The 20,884-nt window shown below is 39.6% G+C and overlaps 1 protein-coding gene across 1 annotated transcript in view; it reads right to left on the bottom strand.

Annotated features, from left to right (window-relative positions):
• The window catches only part of cntnap2b (contactin associated protein 2b), a 39,061-nt gene extending 18,631 nt beyond the window's left edge, over nucleotides 1–20,430 (bottom strand). The window contains exons 1-10 of the mRNA XM_079453467.1: nucleotides 20,112–20,430; nucleotides 12,224–12,334; nucleotides 11,603–11,796; nucleotides 10,970–11,117; nucleotides 9,219–9,422; nucleotides 8,931–9,115; nucleotides 8,245–8,388; nucleotides 1,822–2,080; nucleotides 1,579–1,728; nucleotides 912–1,074 (exon numbers count right to left, since the gene is read on the bottom strand). Coding sequence (XP_079309593.1) covers nucleotides 912–1,074; nucleotides 1,579–1,728; nucleotides 1,822–2,080; nucleotides 8,245–8,388; nucleotides 8,931–9,115; nucleotides 9,219–9,422; nucleotides 10,970–11,117; nucleotides 11,603–11,796; nucleotides 12,224–12,334; nucleotides 20,112–20,190 — 1,637 coding nt within the window. The 5' untranslated portion in view covers nucleotides 20,191–20,430. The remainder of the gene's footprint in view (nucleotides 1–911; nucleotides 1,075–1,578; nucleotides 1,729–1,821; nucleotides 2,081–8,244; nucleotides 8,389–8,930; nucleotides 9,116–9,218; nucleotides 9,423–10,969; nucleotides 11,118–11,602; nucleotides 11,797–12,223; nucleotides 12,335–20,111) is intronic.
• Nucleotides 20,431–20,884: the final 454 nt, after the last annotated feature.

Genomic DNA, 20,884 nt, shown 5'->3' with positions numbered 1-20,884 from the left:
CAGTTATTATTATTGCATATCTTATTATTGTAATGTAAAAGAACCTGTGACACAGTATTTAAAGATCATGTTGTAGTTTGTGCATATTTAAATAAATCATATTTTAGTAATTGTGTTGACAAAGACAATTTACTTAACCGTGATAAAAAATACGCCAGACTGCAAAAAAATCTTAATGGTCCGTAAAGAAGTCCTTTCTTAATTCATTTATAGTTAGTTTATGGTGTGAAAAATGTCTGACTCATTCTTCCGTGCTTTAGATGTAATACACGATAAACTAGAAGCAAAGAGTTAAAGGGAAGGTTCACCAACAAATAAAGAAATTCTGCCATCACCTCATGTGGTTAAACACCTGTATATGACACTTTCTTCGGTGAACACGAAAGAAGATATTTTGAGAAATGTTTCAGCTGTTTTGTGTTCAAGTCAATGGGCTCAATGTTGTTTGGTTACCAACATTCTTGAAAATATCTTCTATTGTGTTCTGCAGAAGTAAGAAAGTCAAGCAGGTATGGAATGACATGAGGACAAACAGATTTTAAGCGTACTGTCTCTTTAAATAGTTAATAAACACACACTCGAGTGCAACACTTCCTTCACCATCCTCTGACACGGGTCTGGTGTGATAATCTCTGTCTGCAGAAGCATCAAACCTCCGATTAGGTTTCCCTTGATCCTGCATGTTAACACAATCGGTCTGATCAAAAGAAGGTGGGCGTGCGACGGAGCTTTGACGATCTCTCGCCGAACTCAGATGTCGGTTACATAAGCAGCTTCACAGCTTTCGTTATGCAATAAGTGTCACAACTCACTCCAGGAACATGTTATCACTGGCTTTCGGTATCACTGGCTTGTCTCCAATAGTTAGTTTGCTGTTACTGAAAAGACTTTAGGTCAGATGATTGCATTACCTGTCTATAAGAGCGCACATGTCCAGACTGACGTTCTCAAAACTACCCAGCATGCCTTGCTCCACAGAGTGCAGGTCGACCAGCTGGTCATCCACATGTATGAGCTGCATGCATCCTTGGAAGGAACGCTGTGACGGAGAGAGAGCTGTCCACGGGAAATATCCTGCACAAGATGACAGGAAAATTTTAATCTGTTTTAGTTTCCTTAAAGATGTTGACCTTCCAGTTGGCATCGATTGATATTAAATGTAAATGTAAAAAACATCATAACAAACATGAGAATGTTGGCAAGCAGTTTACAAAATATTCATACGATTTTATCAAAAGTGAATTTAAGGTACATTTTATAAGCATGTATGTCTGAATGACAATACAATAATACTGTTTATATGTTTATATGTTTCCTGTTTTTATATTTCTTCTATGGTGTTTTTTCTACTGTATATATGCGTGTTCATATACACAAATGTTTATTGTTTCAAAATATATATATATATATATATATGCATGTATGTGTTTATAAATACAAAATTAATATGCACAGTACACAGACATATATTATGTAATCTTTTATTCTGGAAGCGATTAAATCGCAATTAATCATTCGACAGCCCTAGGTAAAACTAAATATGTGATATAGTAAAGTTGGCATGGATTTCATGATCACCTCCGAAAAAATAATCTCCACCCGTCCTGATTTGAATGGGGAGGGCGGCTCTCACAGTAGACATCTCATCACCGTTGATGGTCAACATGGCGATGCTCTCCAGCGCCAGGAAGTGAACGCTGTGCCACTGACCGTCATTAAGACCAGAACCTGCAAACAAAAAAGCTTACTAGTAAACTTTAAAGAAGTAAAAGTTACTCAGTAAAATAAAAACATTAAAGAGCTTCAACGATCTAACGTTACCTGAGGAGATGTCCACTCGCGTGTTCTTCTCCAGCGCGATGTAGATGTGGACGGTGACTTTACCCTCCACCAGACTGACCTCCACGCCACCGGGCATGAGTGGGGTAAAGAAGAGAAGACCGCTGGGGTTCCAGGTGCGGAACCGCAGCCTGACCGACACCGTGTCTGCGTCAGTCCGGCCTGGAAGCTGCAAGGTGCTCGTGGAGTTAAAGAACGCCGGGAACATGCGTGACTCGGCGCAGGAGAACGTCAGGTTACGCTGGAATGAAGACAGCAGATTTAAAACAAAGCAAATACAGGAGTGATCATATCTGCGTAGATGCATTTTATTAGGAAGGAATTGTTTTGGTTACGTTAGAGGGATTTCATTCGGGATAAGGGGTTAAATCACAGCGAACCAGTTTAAGAAGTATGCCGGTTTTATATGCTTTCTGGCTATGTTGATCTTTTGATTCGAGTGTTTCGTGGTCAAACTAGTTGTTAGGTTGTTAGACCACTAAACTTTAGGTCACAATTCTCCAAAACCAGCTTGACTTCACCACCTTAAACTGATGTGATCTGTTGTTTTCAGCAAGGTAAAGAAGTGTGAGTGTCGGTGGTCATAATCACAGGACATACAGGACACCGATCTTCTCACTTATTGTCTGTCCACACACACACAGAGAGCATTGTGGGAAAGAGGTGGAAAGGTGGCTCAGTTTAGTGCAAGGAGAGAGCAACGTCACTGAACTACTGAATATTCAGTATGGGATATAAAAGACGCAAACCTTTGTGAGCTGTGATTACTGTGAATAATACTGTTACGTTCCACGGGGTTTTTGTATGTCTCTGTTGTGTTTGTTTTCATTCATTCCCACAGGTCGTGATCATTGGCTGGTCCGCAGTAGGTGACGTCACTGCTTTACGCGTCGGAGCGGACGTTCCACCAATCCGCTGACGTTCCGTCGGGTTTAAAAGGCCCATTCACAAGAATCGCAAATGATGTGGAAAGATTAATTCATTACTTTCCTTCGTTATTCCATGATGTTCCTTCTCGCACTACGGTTTTGCAACATGACATCGACGTGGGTAATGTCGCTCCTATTAAGCAACGTGCTTATAGAACAAATGTTTTCAAACGGTCTGTGATCAAAGCTGAAGTTGAGTATCTGTGTGAAAATGGTCTAGCTAAGCAGAGTTTTAGCCCGTGGAGTTCTCCGTGTTTACTGGTGTCTAAGAGTGATGGATCCGCTAGATTCTGCACGGATTATCGAAGGGTAAACGCGGTGACTGTTTCTGATTGTTTTCCGCTACCTCGTATGGAGGACTGTGTGGACAACCTCGGGTCCGCTAAATTTGTCAGTAAACTAGATTTACTGAAAGGTTACTGGCAGGTGCCTTTAACAGAACGTGCATCTGATATTTCTGCTTTTGTGACCCAAGATGATTTTCTGCAATATTGCGTTATGGCGTTCGGTATGCGCAACGCGCCAGCTACATTTCAAAGGCTTATTAACATCGTGCTTGCGGGTGTCCGAAACTGTAATGCTTATTTAGATGATCTTGTGATTTATTCACCAAATTGGTCCGCTCATGTTTCTACGTTAGGAGAGGTATTTGAACGCCTCGAAAGAGCTTCGCTGACGCTAAATCTGGCCAAATGTGAATTTGGTCAAGCCACAGTTACGTATCTGGGCAAGGAAGTGGGTCAAGGCCAGGTAAGGCCAATAGAGGCAAAAGTGACTGCTATTGCAGACTTTCCCGTTCCTGTTACGCGCAAGGAACTCCGCAGGTTCCTCGGGATGGCCGGTTATTATCGGAGTTTCTGCAAGAATTTTTCTACTGTGGCCAACCCTCTGACCTCACTCCTTAGCCCTTCACGCACTTTTTTGTGGAATGACGAGTGTCAGAATGCTTTCGATAATGTAAAATCTTTACTATGTAGCACACCTGTTTTATCAGCTCCTGATCTTGAGAAAACTTTTAAACTCGAAATTGACGCAAGTTCTGTGGGTGCAGGGGCAGTGTTGGTGCAAGAGGACGCTTATGGTATTGACCATCCAGTATGCTACTTCTCACGTAAGTTCAATAAATCTCAATTGAACTACTCTACGATTGAGAAGGAAACATTGGCCTTACTATTGGCGTTACAGTATTTTGATGTGTATGTGAGCTCAACCCTTTTGCCTGTAATTGTCTTCACGGATCATAATCCTCTAGTGTTTCTAGGTCGTATGTACAACCAAAATCAGAGGCTGATGCGCTGGTCTTTGATGGTACAAGGGTACAATTTAACGATTAAACACAAGAGGGGGTCGGAGAATATAATCGCGGACGCTTTGTCCAGAGCTTAGGCCAATGTTCTTCTATACCACTTGCAGGTTGAAGAAAAAAAAAAAAAAACATCTCTTTTGTATTTCATGTTTTTTTTTTATTGTTAGGGGGAAAGTGGGGATTGAGGCTCCAGTCTCTTCGGAGGCGTGGGTTCAAATCCCACCGCTGCCACCACCAAATGTTACGTGTTTTAGAGATGTGAACGGGACGAGAACGTAACATTTACGTGAGGTATGGTTGACATGTGTGCGAGTAGAAGAAACCAGAAATCTCTACGTTTCAAGACGTTTAATTGATGTATTTCCCAGACACGTACAGATAACAAACAGTGTAAATATAAAGAAGGTAAATAAGAGAATCAAATACAAGAGGATCGCCCCTGTATCACGCAACATAGTTACTCTAACTTGTTCCAGAGGTTGTTCACTAACAGACACAAATCCTTCCATCAGAAAAGGCTTATAACTAACATCAAAATCACCACAATTTTGACAGTCTGTCCGATCAATCGTTTTAACAAAAGCGACACTTTTCGTACCGGCTCCTTGCTCCTTGCGTTTTAAAACCAGACAGTCAGCAATAAAGTGTCCAGGCTTATGACAGTAAAAACATTCCCTCCCTTCCTTCGATTTTGGAACATTTTTCGAACGCCACTGTTCTTTCAAAACAGCGGGAACAGACAAAGCCTTCTCCGGACGAGCAGGAGTAAAAACACTCTTGTGAGTCAGCGCAAACTCATCTGCACAAACAGACGCCTGGGCCAAGGTTGTCACCTTCTGTTCATTTAGATAGACAACAATACGATCAGGCACACAACTTTTAAATTCCTCTAACAACATCACCTCACGCAAGGCATGAAAATCTGTCACTTTATTCGATGCGCACCACCTGTCAAACAACACACTCTTTTCCCTCGCGAATTCAACGAACGTCTGATTTGAAACTTTCTTATGATTTCTAAATCGCTGCCTGTACGCCTCTGGTACGAGCTCATAAGCCCTCAAAATTGCAGTTTTAATAACATCATAATCCAAACTATCTTCCAAAGACAGTGCCGCGCATATTTCTTGAGCTTTACCCGTTAACTTACATTGGAGCAGCAACGGCCACACCTCCCTTGACCAGTTAAGCATAGACGCAACTCGTTCAAATACATTAAAGTATGAGTCCACCTCAGCCTCTCGGAATTGTGGAACAAGAGAAATGTGTTTACTCACGTCAAACGTACTTGCTCTCGCACCTGTCGCAACAGCCGCTGGCTGTCCAGATTGAACATCTAATCCAGGAAACATATTGGGGACCGGTGTGTCTGTGGCTACTCGAAGTTCCAGCTCACGCAACTTGATTTGTGTGTCCGCCTCTATTTCCAGACGGCGAACTTGAAGTTGCAGATCTAACTGAGCTCTACGATCCTCTGCCCTCTCGCGCTCTTCCCGTTGGACTCTTGCCAAACGTACGCGGAGACGCGACTGATCTCCCGACCCGGTCAGAGCCGGAGAAAAAGCTTCGAAGGGCGGCAAGACTGCTTTGGCTTCGGTACCCTCCACCTCACCAGTCTCACTCGCATCCTCCTCACCCACATGGCAGATTTCCGAGCTCAGAGGATCCTCCTCCGATCTACCAGCCAGTTCCAACACCCCTAACGTCCTCAACTCCTGTACTAGAACATTTCTAATGTCACGCTTAAGCTGCTGTCTAGAAACTCTAATTTGATAGTGTTCAGCAATGCTCAATAAATCATCCTTCCTACACCTATCCAGTTGTTCGACAGTTGGTGCACTCGAAAAACCAACCAGATCAAAATCAGCCATCCTAATTAAACTTCCCACCACAAATAGTAAACTGAAAAATAACTTAATATGCTCTTTCCTACAGCCAAAATCTGCACTCCCTTTCATAACAGCAATACATCTTCCACGGCTGCTCCACCCGCACACAAGCAACAGTACTCACAGGCTCATCCCAGGAAAATAAGATATCCCATTAAAGGAATATCCCACCGCTGCCACCACCAAATGTTACGTGTTTTAGAGATGTGAACGGGACGAGAACGTAACATTTACGTGAGGTATGGTTGACATGTGTGCGAGTAGAAGAAACCAGAAATCTCTACGTTTCAAGACGTTTAATTGATGTATTTCCCAGACACGTACAGATAACAAACAGTGTAAATATAAAGAAGGTAAATAAGAGAATCAAATACAAGAGGATCGCCCAAATCAATGAAATAATCAAAACATAATTACCATATCTAATTTCCTCCCAACTATCTCACTATCAAACAAAAAATGTAGAAAGAAACCCCGAAGTCTTCAGCGAATCCGTCGCCATACATAAACTACTCTAACTAAAAAACAGACATACAAATGGAGCGATCACTCTTCGGCTACTAACATGAGTGTACTGTATACCGCAGGTTACATCTATAAGATCCGGCATTTATTATAAACAGCCCTGAAATCCCAAGTAACTGCCTTAATGCTAAGGACGTTCAGTCTAACAATGGTCGATTGCACATAGAAACAAAGGTATCACAAACTTTAACAAACCCGATTCGGCGTTACTCAGATATGACAGACGTCTCACAAAACCATGAACACAGGCGCAACAACAACAACAACGTGTTCATGCCTCCAAAAGGACCGGCTCGCTACCCGCGAATTGGCTGAAATCTGGCGAGCTGCTGCGATTCTTGTGAATGGGCCTTTTAAACCCGACGGAACGTCAGCGGATTGGTGGAACGTCCGCTCCGACGCGTAAAGCAGTGACGTCACCTACTGCGGACCAGCCAATGATCACGACCTGTGGGAATGAATGAAAACAAACACAACAGAGACATACAAAAACCCCGTGGAACGTAACAAATACAAAGAAATAAGAAATTACTGTTTGAAAACAACACTAAACATCCCACAGATACAAAGTCATAAGACAAAACAAATATTCGTTTATATTTTCAATGTCTACTTAATCATACATGTGACTGCACTGAATTTGACAAAATATCCAAATTTTTTACTGAATCTGAGCTTGATTATGACCGTAGACTGTATAAATCACGGACGTAGTGTTTGTGACTTCACCCATAGGTTTCTGGTGTGTAGTGTTATTTGTATGCACCCTGGGTCTGAGAGTACCGCAACTTCAATCCTCCATATTTATGTACTGTAGATGTGGCAGAATTGACATTAAAGCAGACTTTGACGACCTGTTTTCAAGCTTAAAGTAGGCGGAGCCAGCCGTCGCCATCTTAGCAGTACGTCACTCACGGATAATCGGAAATGGACAAATAGGCAGGACGTGGTTGGAGCTGAGGTGCCTGTATTGCTGAAAGTACTTGTCACTCAAGTGGCCAGGCACCTAATTTGCTGAATTTTAAGGCTTGAGTTTAATTAACATGGGGCTCAATGAGATTCTGCTCTGTTTTGGACCCAGTCTCTAGTGGCCAGTCGATGAATTGCAGTTTAAGTCATGAAGTCATGTTTGACTTTGTTTTCATAATTTCAAAATGAAATGTTTATACGTAGGTACCAACAAAAATGCTTGAGGTTTTAAAAGATTTAAAGGGATAGGTCACCCCAAAATAAAATCACTGTCGTCATTTACTCAACCTCGTTTTAATTTCAAACCTGTTTGACTTTTGTTCTGCTGCAGAACACAAAAGAAGATATTTTGAAGAATGTAGGTAACCAGCAACCATTTACTTGCTTAGTTTTATGTCCATACAGTAGAAGTGAATGGGTGCCGGTGCTGTTCTGTTAACAACTTTCTTTAAAATATCTTCTTTGGTGTTCTGTGCAAGAAAGTCATACAGGTTTGAAATGACAAGAGGGTGAGTAAATGATGACAACCTTTTAATTTTTGGGTGAACCATTAGTTTAAAGACTAAAGTTTAAAGTTCATATGTAGATCCAACTTAATGTTTGCATAGGTTACCACTAAAGAAATCCAAGTTCACAGAAACACTAACACAATCTCTAGTGGTTGACAAATGTAAAGTGGATAGTAGGAGAGTCATGCCATACAATTTTGGGGAGCCCCTTGATGCCATACAATTTTGGGGAGCTCTATCTGATAAAGAAAGATACTGAATGTAAATAGAACACTTACAAAGCTGGAGGTGTCCACTTTCCTCCTGCGAGCGAGGTTGGTGATGTTGTCGCCGCTGTAATGAATGGCCCCCATACAGCCAAAGAAGTTTTCTCTCCCTCCTGAGCTGGGCTTGGCAGACATCGGCATCCCTCCGAACGTTATCTGAGAAGTGATGGGAACATTTAGCATCCTCAGTGCAGCCAACCAAACATCTCATCTCTGAGGTTACTTCTTACTTTCTCTTCTATTTGAATGCCATAAAATCACCAAATGAAATTATGTGCACTGTACGCCTAAATTCATGCAAAATAAAGCAAATGAAATTAGAGAAAAAGGGAGAGAGGGCCACAGTATTATTACATTTAAGGCTAAAATACACTACAAGTCGTTTGCTCAGATTTTGCCCAGATTTAGTCTGTCCCAGTCTGCAGATTTGATCAGTTAGTGTGTTTCTATCCGAACCTTTCATAAAGTCTGCAAGTGTATGATGTCTAGTTTAATGTAAAATAGTGGCCGTGGCTTGCGTTTTTTTTACTGCGCATTGATGTATAAAAAGCATTTTGAAATGAAACTGCAGACAGTTGAAGGGGAGAAGTTAACCGATGCTCCACCCAAGCCGTCTAAGTGATGTCATTTGAGATGGATTGTCACTAGGGGGCGGAAGTAAATTTTTAGATTTGACATGTGATTTTATTTTGATTTACTTCATAGTCAAGGTCCAAGTGTTCGAACTCTCCGTTGGTGCGGAAGCTCTGCGTGTGATGATCGAGGGTGAAGTTGACGCTGCGTCTGTAGCGTTCGATCAGTACTGAGTGCCAGTGATCATCATCCAGCAGACTTCCACTAGACACCGATGTGTGACCCCGAATAGAGCCGTACTGATTACTGCCTGAAATAGACCCACGGACCAGAAACAGTTAGAGAAAGAGGTCAGTCGGGTCACATCCAATGAGAGGCCCATCATCACATGTGGTTCTCTTGAGTAACATTACCCAGGTTGACGTGCAGCTGTAGTTTGGCTCTGTGCAGCTCTAGAGTAATATAATCTCCTTGCTGTCCCTCTCCGTGCAGCAGAATGCCGTCTCCTTTAGTGGTCTTAAACTTCAGTGAAATCACATCCTTCAAAGTTTTTATCTTCTTCTGCCGGAATCGATAAGAAATCACTCCCTCCCCGTCAAAGTTGATCACATCCGCCCCTGAACGCAAGATCAGGAAAACAGTCAGCCACAAACACACATACACAAACTCAAATGTTTAGCGTCACTTGCACCCTCTTTTTTGTATTTTTCCCCCATTTGAGAATAAGAGTAAACTCATCCAAACTGTGTTATAACTATGTAAAAAGTTTACAAAAAACCTAAATGAATAAAAAAATAGCATCTTCAGTGGAGTCACCCTTCAGTTTACTAATCTAGAAATTGGAGTAATGTTTTATTGAGGTCTCAGCCTAAGCTGTTCTGCTTGTCTTTATTATTCAGTCAAAGTCTTTAAATACTTTTTTGTCAAATTAACAAAATGAATATGTTGACACAATTATATTCAGAGCCGATCCTTCCTATATGCAGGCTATGCAAGTTGCGTAGGGCCTCTGCACCATTAGGGGGCCCCCATAGTACCGAATCAAAAACACATTACGCTGTTTTTATAACTTGCAGATTCAACTTTAGAGGAATCATTTGGAAATGTATAGAGAATCACATATAGAGAACAGATGTGTTTTCGTATCCTTAACTTTCTTGACTAAACTGTATTTATCATGCTTTAATTTTGTTAGTAAATCACTCATTTGGTTAGTAAAAACACACATCGTTGGTGGTTCCAGAGGCATGCGTTACTTTAGGTGAAGAATTATTTCCATGTCAATCCAATTCTAATTGTAATCTAATCTTCTTACTGTCAGTTTAATGTTTTTTTTGTCTTTCAGTATTTGTGTAAGTGTGAAGTGATTTATTAGTTTTTATTTCTTACATTTTACAGTTATGTTTATATCTAATTTTAACACTTAGTACAAGGGCCCATCACAAGTTTGCTCAGGGCCCCCAGATGTCTGAGTAGGCACGGGTTATGTGTTTCTCAACATAACTAGTTTAAGATATTCAAACATTTATTTTCAGATCAAAAGCGTTTTGATCATGAGAAACATTTCAGTCAAGACACTAAACTTTTAAACGTTAGAATAAATCAAAACTAACAAACTTAATGTTGCAACAGTGGCGTTACTAAAGGAGCTCATGTCATGAATTATTTTTGCATTTTTCTTGACTCTTGGACTCTTCTATGTATAATAAAAACTAGAAAGACTCAGTCCCAAGTTCAAAAAGTCCAATCGTTACACACAAATGAGACAAAGAGAATGTAGTGACTTGACTTAGCTTTGTTAATCCTTTTACATAAAAAAGAAAACCCAATGATATAAAACAGTTTAAAAAACTGTATATCTGTATAACAGCTTAAAAAACTTGAAAATGATAAAAGGTCATCATGATCGGTGAGGGATCAAGGTCAGAGGACCCAAGTGCAGACAGCGGGTAAGAGGATAACCAGTTGACTCACCATTGACTTCCATAGTAGGAAAAATGACAATGGTAGTCAAAAGTGCTACAGTTTGCTTTCCTACATTCTTCAAAATATCTTATGTGTTCGACAGAACAAAGAAATTAACACAGATTCGCAACAACTTGAGGGTGAGTAAATTAACTCAGAATTGTAATTCAGAAACTGTTCAAAACTTGCTGAAACTTACAGTATGAGCAACCATAGAGCTCCACTCTCAGCCCAATTCTGCCCTCCTCACTCCGGTCCAGCGGGAGGAAGCGCACGTATCGAGCCACCAACGGATGCTGAAGTTCATGGCGCACGTCTCTCTCCGAGTTCCAGTTACCTGAAAACGTCTGAGACGGAAAAAATGCAAAGCACTTCATAAAGGCAACGGAAATCCATCCTGCTGAAAGTGAGACACTCCATTACCCCCCGTTCTGAGTACACAGATCAATACACAGTCCTGGCACGTATTTCCAAGAGAAATGGATTTGCATGTAAACTTAGGCCTTCATCATTTCACTGTAATTCAACATAATGATGCGAGTTATGAGTGTAATGTTCGACACCATCATAAGAAATCAATATAAACCTGAAGTATTAGCATTAAAAAAAGGAACATAACAAGATATAAAACCAACACTTTTCATATGATATTCATTGATAACCAAACAACACTGAACTCCATTGACTTGTCTAGGAAAAGTTTCATTTTCGGCTAAACCTATCTGGGTCACGTCGGGTCTCCAGAACCCGGCAGAATCTGCTACTCTAAGATTAGCCTCAGAAAAAACAACATCTAATCCCCGAGCAATAAATCAACCAGCGTGCAACTCACCCATATGTTGCCATCCTGCTGATAAGGCTTCCAATTACTTCCTGTGTCACTGTAAAGCAACCTGTAATGTTTGGTCCAATCAGAGCTGCTGTATCTGCCCTGCGTTGCTACGGCAGTGATCTGTTTCCTAGCCTTGAGATCCACCTGCAGCCACTGATGCTTGTCAGAGTCGAGCGGTGACCAGCCTCCGTTACCTTCGAAAGATAAAGTACAGGTCAAATAGGAAGTGAGAAAACCGCACATGATTCTGCCAAACTGAAATTATGATGCTTTTAGTCTACAGATGCTCCAAAACGCTGCAATAGTACTGCATTCCCATAACAGTAGCCAACATGTGCATTAAAACTCATTGTGACCTATAGAGACTTGTTTTTAAAGTGTGCAATGTAAGCAAATCCTGACCTGTGCTTTTGAACATTCTGTCAGTGATGTGCACCACAGATCTTTGTCTAAATGTCAACTAAATAGGCAGCAAAACACAGTCCACATGACAGTATTTGTTCGGAATATTACGATTGTGCATTTTTCCGTAGTTTGTTGGAGATAGTCGTGTGACTAGACAGCGTTCATTTATTCAATTTTATGATGAGCACTTTGCAATCCCCAAAAGTCCATGCTCACCTAATCTCCTGTTGAGTTTGGCATAGCCTGCGCCAAAGTCAGCCGCCAACACAGAGGAGCTGGTGAAGGCGCTGTAGGGAAGCGGCGAGGCCAAGACCTCCTCGCACCTCTCTGGAGGAAAAAATGAGACACAAACTGAGATTCTAGAATACTTTTAAAATCCTTTTTAACATCATTCATATTCATACGATCAGACACAGAATAAAAACAATACATTTGATGTTCTGTTGTCTAACATGATGCTTTACTTATTTCCAGATACAGAAGAACAGTAGAATCAATTGAATCCATTAAAATGAGACCGTTAGTGTCTGCAAGAAAAAAAAGCTTTCAGAAGTGAAGCTTTCAGTGAATGGCCCTCATATCTCTAGCCGGTGAGGCCGGGTGCGGTCAGGCTCCTCATAACCTAATTTATCCTTACAGAGGAGATATTTAGACCAGAGCCTGGAAAATTCTCTCATCATTTACATCAATATTACTTTCCATCACATTCTGGGTCACGTTGCGCAGGTTCAAGTGCATTTCTTCTGTTTGTGAGAATGAGATCTCAGTGACTTTGCTGAATGTGGAAACTGAATCGCACCCAATGTTATACTGACATTAAATGTGGAAGGAAAAAGACTGTGATAGAGAGAGCATTGGTGCACCTGTTTGAAAGCAAAGGCAAAACAAATGAGCAACTTTAAATCGGCCAAATATATATATATATATATATATAAATGTGATAAATGGAGAATGCGGGAATAAATTGAATGCGTTATCATGCAGCTGAAGGATTTTACCTACAAACATGACCGATTATTTCCTGCTATGAGATGATGCGCTGCTTCTGTTATGACCCGCTTTCCGACTAAACTATTTAGAGATCAACATAAATGTCAGCAAACACATTTCAACCTTATTCTGAAATGATGGGTTAGGATTCTCTGAAATGTCAAATTGTAATATATGTTGGTTTGTCGAAAATGTTAAGGAGGCCCAGCATCTTTCTGCTTCTAGAGAGGAAACTGCCTGTGGCCTAAATGTCCTGGTGCCGTAACAGCACAACAGGTCAATTCCTGTTGAGAATGAGATCTACATGAGAGAGAGAGAGATCACTCCCTTTTGAGTGAATTCTACTGTATAGTGCTCATATATTGATTCTGATCTTTTAGTATTAGTATTAACCTTTAATGTACCCAAAGAGCAGCTTTAGACTCAGGTGCAGGTCAAAAGCACTAAGAATACTAAAGTGCGTATCCTGGATATGGCAGATTTAGTTCTTAATGGATTACGTTTTCTTGCTAAATCTGTTTGTGAGGTCATACTGTATGACAACAATGTACCATCCCTTACATTCCTTATATTTAAAGTATATACAGTACTGTATGTAGTAAGTATGCAAAAATCTATATACAGTATTAGTATTATACTTGTACTGTAAAACCCAATTCACACAGACCGTTGATCCCAGAAAATTGCCAAAAATGACCAAAGTGGTTTCTGTGGGAATCCAAACGCATACTGGGTTGGTCCGAAAGTTAATTCCAGAAAGGGGACCTAGCAGTGGTGTAATCCTAACAAAAAAAGTGGTGTACTATACTACACATGTCATGATCCTGCCTCTTCTTGTTCTGATTTTATAGCCTCGTGGCAGGGTCATGACAGCCCCACGTGTTTTGTGTGGAAGCGCATGGTCATTGTTTGTTAATGATGGCCATGCCTTCTCCTGTCTCTTCTCTTGGCCCCGCCTGCCTTTTTTGTATCGCTGCCTACTCGTGGGTTCTCTCTCTCTTGGACGCTTTTCTCAGTCGTGGCAATACAACCATAACCCGACCTCAAATGGCCAAAAGATGGGTCAGTGTGTTTGTTTGTTCTTCTAGTAACATATGACAATTATTTCAGGTAAACGCCTAATTCTTCACTTATGCTTTGAATAAGTTAGAATTGGAAAAAATAAGTTGGTGGGAAAAGGTCAGAAAAACTATAAATCAAAACAAGATCTCGGAAATACCTCAATGGTTTTTTCCAAGATAATGACATTGCTGCTTAAGTCTTCTTTTAAAAAATAAATTCAACGTGAACTCTTTTAAAATTCTTCTAAGACCAAATGATGTAAGACAACATATCCCCATTTGTTTGTCAGCACTGAAATGTTGTGATCAATAATTCATGCCATATGCGTTTACATTTAGAAACATTTTACAATACATAACTGAGAATTCCATTATGTCTAGCTTTGAAAGGTCAGTGACCGACCAATAACCACATCCGCCACACTGCCATCCTGTGACGTGAGCCACTTCTCATCCAGACAAATTCTCCAGTCAACACAATCGCCGAAGACATCTCCCCGGTTTATTCCACGACTCTGAGATCTGTCCTCATTCTACTTCTCGCCTCATTACACACAGCTTTAAATGAACAGGTTTAAATTGACTCGATCGGAGCCTGCTGAGTAAAGGTTCGGTCAAAAATAGCCCTTGTGTCCTAAAAGAAGACGACTGTATTCTTAGTCTCCCATTGTAGGCAGAAGCGAAGCCGATACGCCCTCATGTTCTTGTATAAGCGGCTGTAAGTCTCCCACACAGTGTTTTCCTAGTGGGGAAGAGGGGATTGTGACAATGATACCTATCTAGGGTTAGCAACACAAGAGCTCTGTTTCACACCTAGTGACTTTGTCTATTAACAGAAAAGACCATAGGTGAACTTCTGTAAGATTCTAGCCATACCTTGCAGTCTTTAAAAATATTTATTAAAATTGAAATATAAAAGGAATGAACATATGGAACAGAACACCAAATCTTGAAATTACTTTTTGAAAGACGTTTCACTCATTCTCTAATCTAGAGAGATAGAAGGGAAAGGAGCGAAAAGACGTATTGCTTTTACCAGATACTAAAGAAGTATGTAACATTTTTGTAATTTTGGACTTAAGCTTTATGCGTATTTGGCTCAAAATCCTTCACAAACTATTTATTCAGACGTACACATATCACTCATTTATGACATCATGCAAAGTTATCTCTACAAGATCTAGTTGTAAAGAGCCAAACTCCTGACACGGAGTCTGGCCCGCTTAACAATTTATTCTGGACAGGAAACCAAAAGACAAGGACAGGGCTTCAAAAACTGGCATTGAAATGACTAATGCATTTATTAAGTGCGGTTTAGGGGCTATTCGGGTCGTAAATCAATGATGCTACAATAATAGCACAACAAGAAACAAAGTGGCTTGAAATAAAGGTTAAACATGCAACAACACGGAAATGTATTATAAGCAAGTTTTTTTTGTCAGTCTAAGTACTGATTGTTTCACAAACACATCTGCAAACAGATGAAATATCCAGTTCTTATGATTTTCTTGATTTCTTGATTTTTCTATAATATTTTGTGCCAATGTTCCCACAAAAGAGTAAAAATTCTATAAAACTGTAAAAAAAGTATATCAATTTTAACTGTAATGTCCTGGAAATGCTGCCAGTGTTCTGAGATTTGGATTTTGAAGTAATGCAACTCGAGCGCTACAAAATACAAGCAACCTGCTAACAACATAAAATGTCAAACAACAGCAATGCTTTTGTACCTACAGCATGTCTTTTACAGTTGAAACAGACTTCACATCTCTGGCACTCATTTACAACAGGTGTTTTTCTAACTAGACCTTCCACACGTCCTCTTTTTTATGGCCATCCCTTAATTCACATTTTATGCATTTGACAGACGAGTCTTGTGCAACCAGCACTTCAATATTAAAATAAATTTCAAAAGAGTAAAAAGAAACATAATCTCATAAAAGGCATTCAAGTGTTCTCATAACTCATAACACTCCAAATGTACGGAGAGCTCCGACTTTGCAGCACATGAAATATGGCGGGGACTACAGAATTGAATCCAGAAAAGTTGTGTAGTAATATTTAGTTGTCTGTCACGTTGCATATAATGAGAATTTCTCTTACTGCATACTCGCGAGGGTGTTGCGCCTTTGTATGCAGGTTCCTGTCGCTCAGGTGTTTGACTTCCAAGAACGGAGCAGCCTGCTCTCGCCGTAAATGATGTCATTATGTTTTAGTGTTAATGTAGCACTTATGCCTTGGCTGAACATACTTATAACTGATATGACTAAATAAAAAAATAATAAATGGAACAACAACAACATTTTATGAACGTGCTTCGATCGGCATATGTAGTTATTCACAGAAACGTTTGTCTTAGTCGTGCAATAAGCAAGGCACATGACAAAATAAAATAAAATCATTCTATAACTGTAACGTGATTGTGCACTGGGGACTTGACATTTTATTTTGTGAGTAATAGAAAAATCTGAAGATTTATATGAAGGAACAGGACATGTGCAACAGTGAGAGGCTAGTTTTTTATTATTTGCTGTCTTTGGGACATTCTTTAACACGTGACAGTTGTAGTCCTAATTCACTACTGAAGCGAAAAAGACAAATCGATACCTGCGCGAGCCTGGGGAATGACGCTTCGGACGCCATCTTTAAATGTTGTTTGGTCACTGCACCCTATTTTAACCATAGACTGCGATTTAAACGTGCGACATTCAATGCGACTTGAATTATTATGAGTTTATACAGGTTCAGCTGTTTCTGTAAACCGTTAATGAGCAGAACCTCTCGGTAAATACAGGGGAACAGGTGCAAGATAATGCTGTCTCGAGGCTATTGATTTTTACGCTTACAGACAGAGACGTGTTTTTTTACTTCTTAAAAATTATTCTGGGAGATTACATGTTATCTACTGAGTAGAGCATTTGGTTTTCATTCTGTTTTATAAATTAAACTGTCCGCCCTTTAAATACAAAACATGTATTCTGGCATATAAGATCAATGCTTGTCAAAAGAAATTCAGTACAGTACAGTAATTCTGCAGAGAGACTTTACCTTAAATGTTTAAACTTTGTGTGAATTAAGACACTTTAGGGCTTTATCAACTGACTTAAGTCCCGCTCATGTGAGCCAGCAGCTGGTCTCAGTCAACATGTTGAATTACCTTTGTGGGGTTAGCTGTCAATTATGAACCTACAATCCACAGCCACATCTTGAATTAATGAGTCGACAGATCATGGTAAATGGCCTTTGTTTGCCTCCTCTTGCTCCAGACCACATCTGTTCATGAGGGATTGTTCGTGAATTGAGATTTGATTGAAAACGTGAGCCCTTGAAGGCCACGTGTGGAGGAGGGCCTGCTGTAGGCTTTGTGTTTTATCCCGACTCCCTGGGTGTTAATGGAACTTTGATTCAGATTCATTGAGCACGTTGAGTCTCTAGGTGATACTGCGGTATCTATGGCCATAATAGCATAAATAAATATATAAATAAAAAGCATAAATACTTTTTGGGCTGTTGTGATATTTCATGATAGTTGAGCACATTTTTAATAGTAAAAAATTAAAGGCAGTAAAACAATTCCTACGATTATGTTAAAATACATATAGTATTTATATTTAAATAATAACATATTATTCAGTGATATTATATATAATACATATTTTATGCATTTTTATCAATAATTATAATGAGTGGAACAATATTTGTGTTTATTGTTAATACAGAATAATTTTTTTTGCATGATGTAAATTGGGGTGAATGCAAAAATGTTGACCAACTAAAATTTGGTCCTAAACAAATAAGTTTAATTTTGTTAAAATATAATATTAATATTATGTTTATATTTGATATCGTACAAAAACTATATAGAAATGTGACTTGGAACATGCACTTGGCAGGTTTGGGACATTCACCAAATGACAGATGCTACCGTTGTTCCTTATGACCTACAGCCCTAAATCATAACTAAGCTTGCACCTTCATGAGCTAGATGAGTAAGAAAAGCAACCACAAACCCTACGTACCCCTGACGGTGTGAAATTATAAACACTAAGAAGGTGTACACCGTGTATATGCTTTTTGGGCTTATTGCTTGAAGCAGGTGGAGGCTTTTGTTCAATTCTGTCCATTTCTGGCGGACAAAGGGAGGTGCCTGGTGAATGGGGGAGGGGTGATATAATGGGGGGAGGCGGCACGTACTTTGACAAATCAAGATGGCAGGTGTCCGAATCTAAATGAGCTTTCTCATTAGCATCACAAAACACAGCAAGGCTGATCTGGAGGAGCTGCCACAGCCAATAAGAGAGCACGGTCTCATCTTTTTAATATCTGTCTGTATTACACTGCAGAATTATGGTGTGGCACGAATGTTTTATTGCCACAGTCTACGAGTTCAACTGATACAAACTTAAGAGTTTACAGGCCAACCTATGTATCGATAGTGATAATTTGGTTCAAAGCAGATACATTTGTTCTGTTCAGGCTGCTTCTCACATTGTAAGAGTAATGCAAGAAGAAATTATTATTTTGCAATGATTTACATAAACTGACTTTTTTAAAATATCATTTTTAATGTTCTTAATCTTTATATGCTATTGGTTAAAAAATATAATAAATGACAGAATGTTTTTTCTAGGCCAGCTCAAGTAAATGTCACACACAGTAAATGCAGGTATTGTAGATTACATTCAAAATAACTGTAATTTTTTCAACTCCATTAAAGTAATATTAAGCTCTGTAAACTTGTGGCTTTCAAATAGTTTTATATTCATTAATGTAGTTAACAAATAGGACTAGCATAGATGGTGTTGTAATGAAAATGCTAAGATTTTATGACCAATAGATGCTGAATTGTAATGTGTAAATTCTGGAGCTGAGGTAATGCAATGCATTAGGTATGCGCTGATAGGATTTTTATTTTTGGTACTTGCGATATCGATGCCTGTACCGATACGTGTACCTTTTTTTAAAACACAGTGAGACTGAACAGAATAGCTTCATAGTAACAAACGACACCCAGTCAAAAAAAATAATTATGTGCTTTTCATAAACTTTCAAAGTAAATTTCAAAACAAATTTCTGTCTGTTATTTCAGTTATGTCATGTATCGGTCTTTGGTATTGTCACATTTGTACGAGTAAAAGGTACAAGTACATGAGCTTACTATAGAAACAAGTAGATTTTAGATGATAATCTAATGACAGTAGACTGACCCACCTGGTCCAAATACATAATTTCAGATTTCTGTGATGCAGGTTTGCATTTCAACTTTCCTTTATATATAATATTTTCCATCTTTAAAGGGCACCAGCATGCCCTCAAGTCTCTTGTAGGTATAATTTATTAATAAGTCACCTTAAGCGCAAAGTGGGGCTACATGTTAATACTTTGGAACAATTCTTTAGACAGCCCTGACCTGTATTCTGCCTCTGTAAGTGATGTGATACGTGCCTTTGATTTATTACAGCTACAACATCAATGCTTCACTAATACATATTGAAATGTGAAAAGCAAGCAATAATGTAAACACTTCTTTCAAGAATGGCAGGTTGCCTAAAAGTGTGGCAATATCTAAATTAATTGGAAGAAATCTTTAAATCATCTTAACTTGAGAATAACACCAAGGAAAGTCTTTTCATGGGTCAGGTACAGTAGATATAGCAGTGGTCTTGCTGCATTTGACTTATTATCGTTCATTTTTCGTCAAAAAGTTTGTGAGCAACCACATGGGCACCTACTAGAGCGACTGTGCACTAGAGACAATAAACATAAACAACGCTTATGAACCACCCATACAAAGGCAGACTGATATTCCCATGATATGCCATGATACTCCCACCAGAAGAGCACTAAAGCATGAAATCTCACCATATGGCATTTTGAAATCTAGTTCCAAGACCTTTTTTTCGACCTTTTGTTCTATTTAATTTGCATTGTATCACATAACTAAGCATATAACATAATATTATGAATGAAGAGATGATGCTTAATAGTATATGAAGAGTCACATGCTGACGCATAATAAGAACACACACATAAACACACACACACATACTTACGGGCTGCAGAGCTGAGCTTCACATAAACATTAAAGATCCACAATATCAGAGGCACCTGCGGTCCCACAACCCGTCGCATTCTCACTTATATTCCGGTGTAAACAAAGAAAATCGCGGCGTTCACTCTCACCCCTCCCTGTACGGAAGGACAGAAGCCAATCTGCGCTATTTCTGCGAGATATTTGCGCAATACGTCCAGCGTCTTACATTACCCAGCAAGAACAGGCCTCAGAAACGCTGAAAGTCGCATTGTTTGTCAATGCATGTACCGGAAGAGAAACGTTTCACTGGTCGCTCGTACCGTCGCTCGATTCGCATTGTTAAAGTGAGACGGGAGGAGGGTTTCCGGTACGGTCGCTGTCCAGGTGCTGAACTTAATGAGCTCGCGAATCCACTCCCCCCCTCTGCTTGATGAAGTGGTACAGCCCACCGGCGCGTGTGAGCCACAGGAGCAGGTGAACGGTATAAAGAAAGGGGTGGTTGGGTCATATATATATATATATATATATATATATATATATATACATATATACATATATTTTTTTAAATTAAATAGTTGTGGGGTGTTCTATCGTGGGGTATATGCGATGTTATACTTCCCTTGTAGTGTATTTCATTTACATATTTATTGGATTTTAGACTATGTAAATGACATTGCATGCAATCCTTTCTCTTTCATTGGTTTTAGACCTTGGATCGTCAAACCCATATAAAATGTTATTCTTGCGCCACCCTCTGGGAAAAGCATGAGAGATAGAGATATGAGGATGAGG

Source organism: Barbatula barbatula (genome assembly GCF_947034865.1).
Source record: "Barbatula barbatula genome assembly, chromosome: 3".
In the NCBI taxonomy this organism is placed as follows: domain Eukaryota; kingdom Metazoa; phylum Chordata; class Actinopteri; order Cypriniformes; family Nemacheilidae; genus Barbatula; species Barbatula barbatula.
This window is presented reverse-complemented; position numbering and strand designations above follow the sequence as displayed.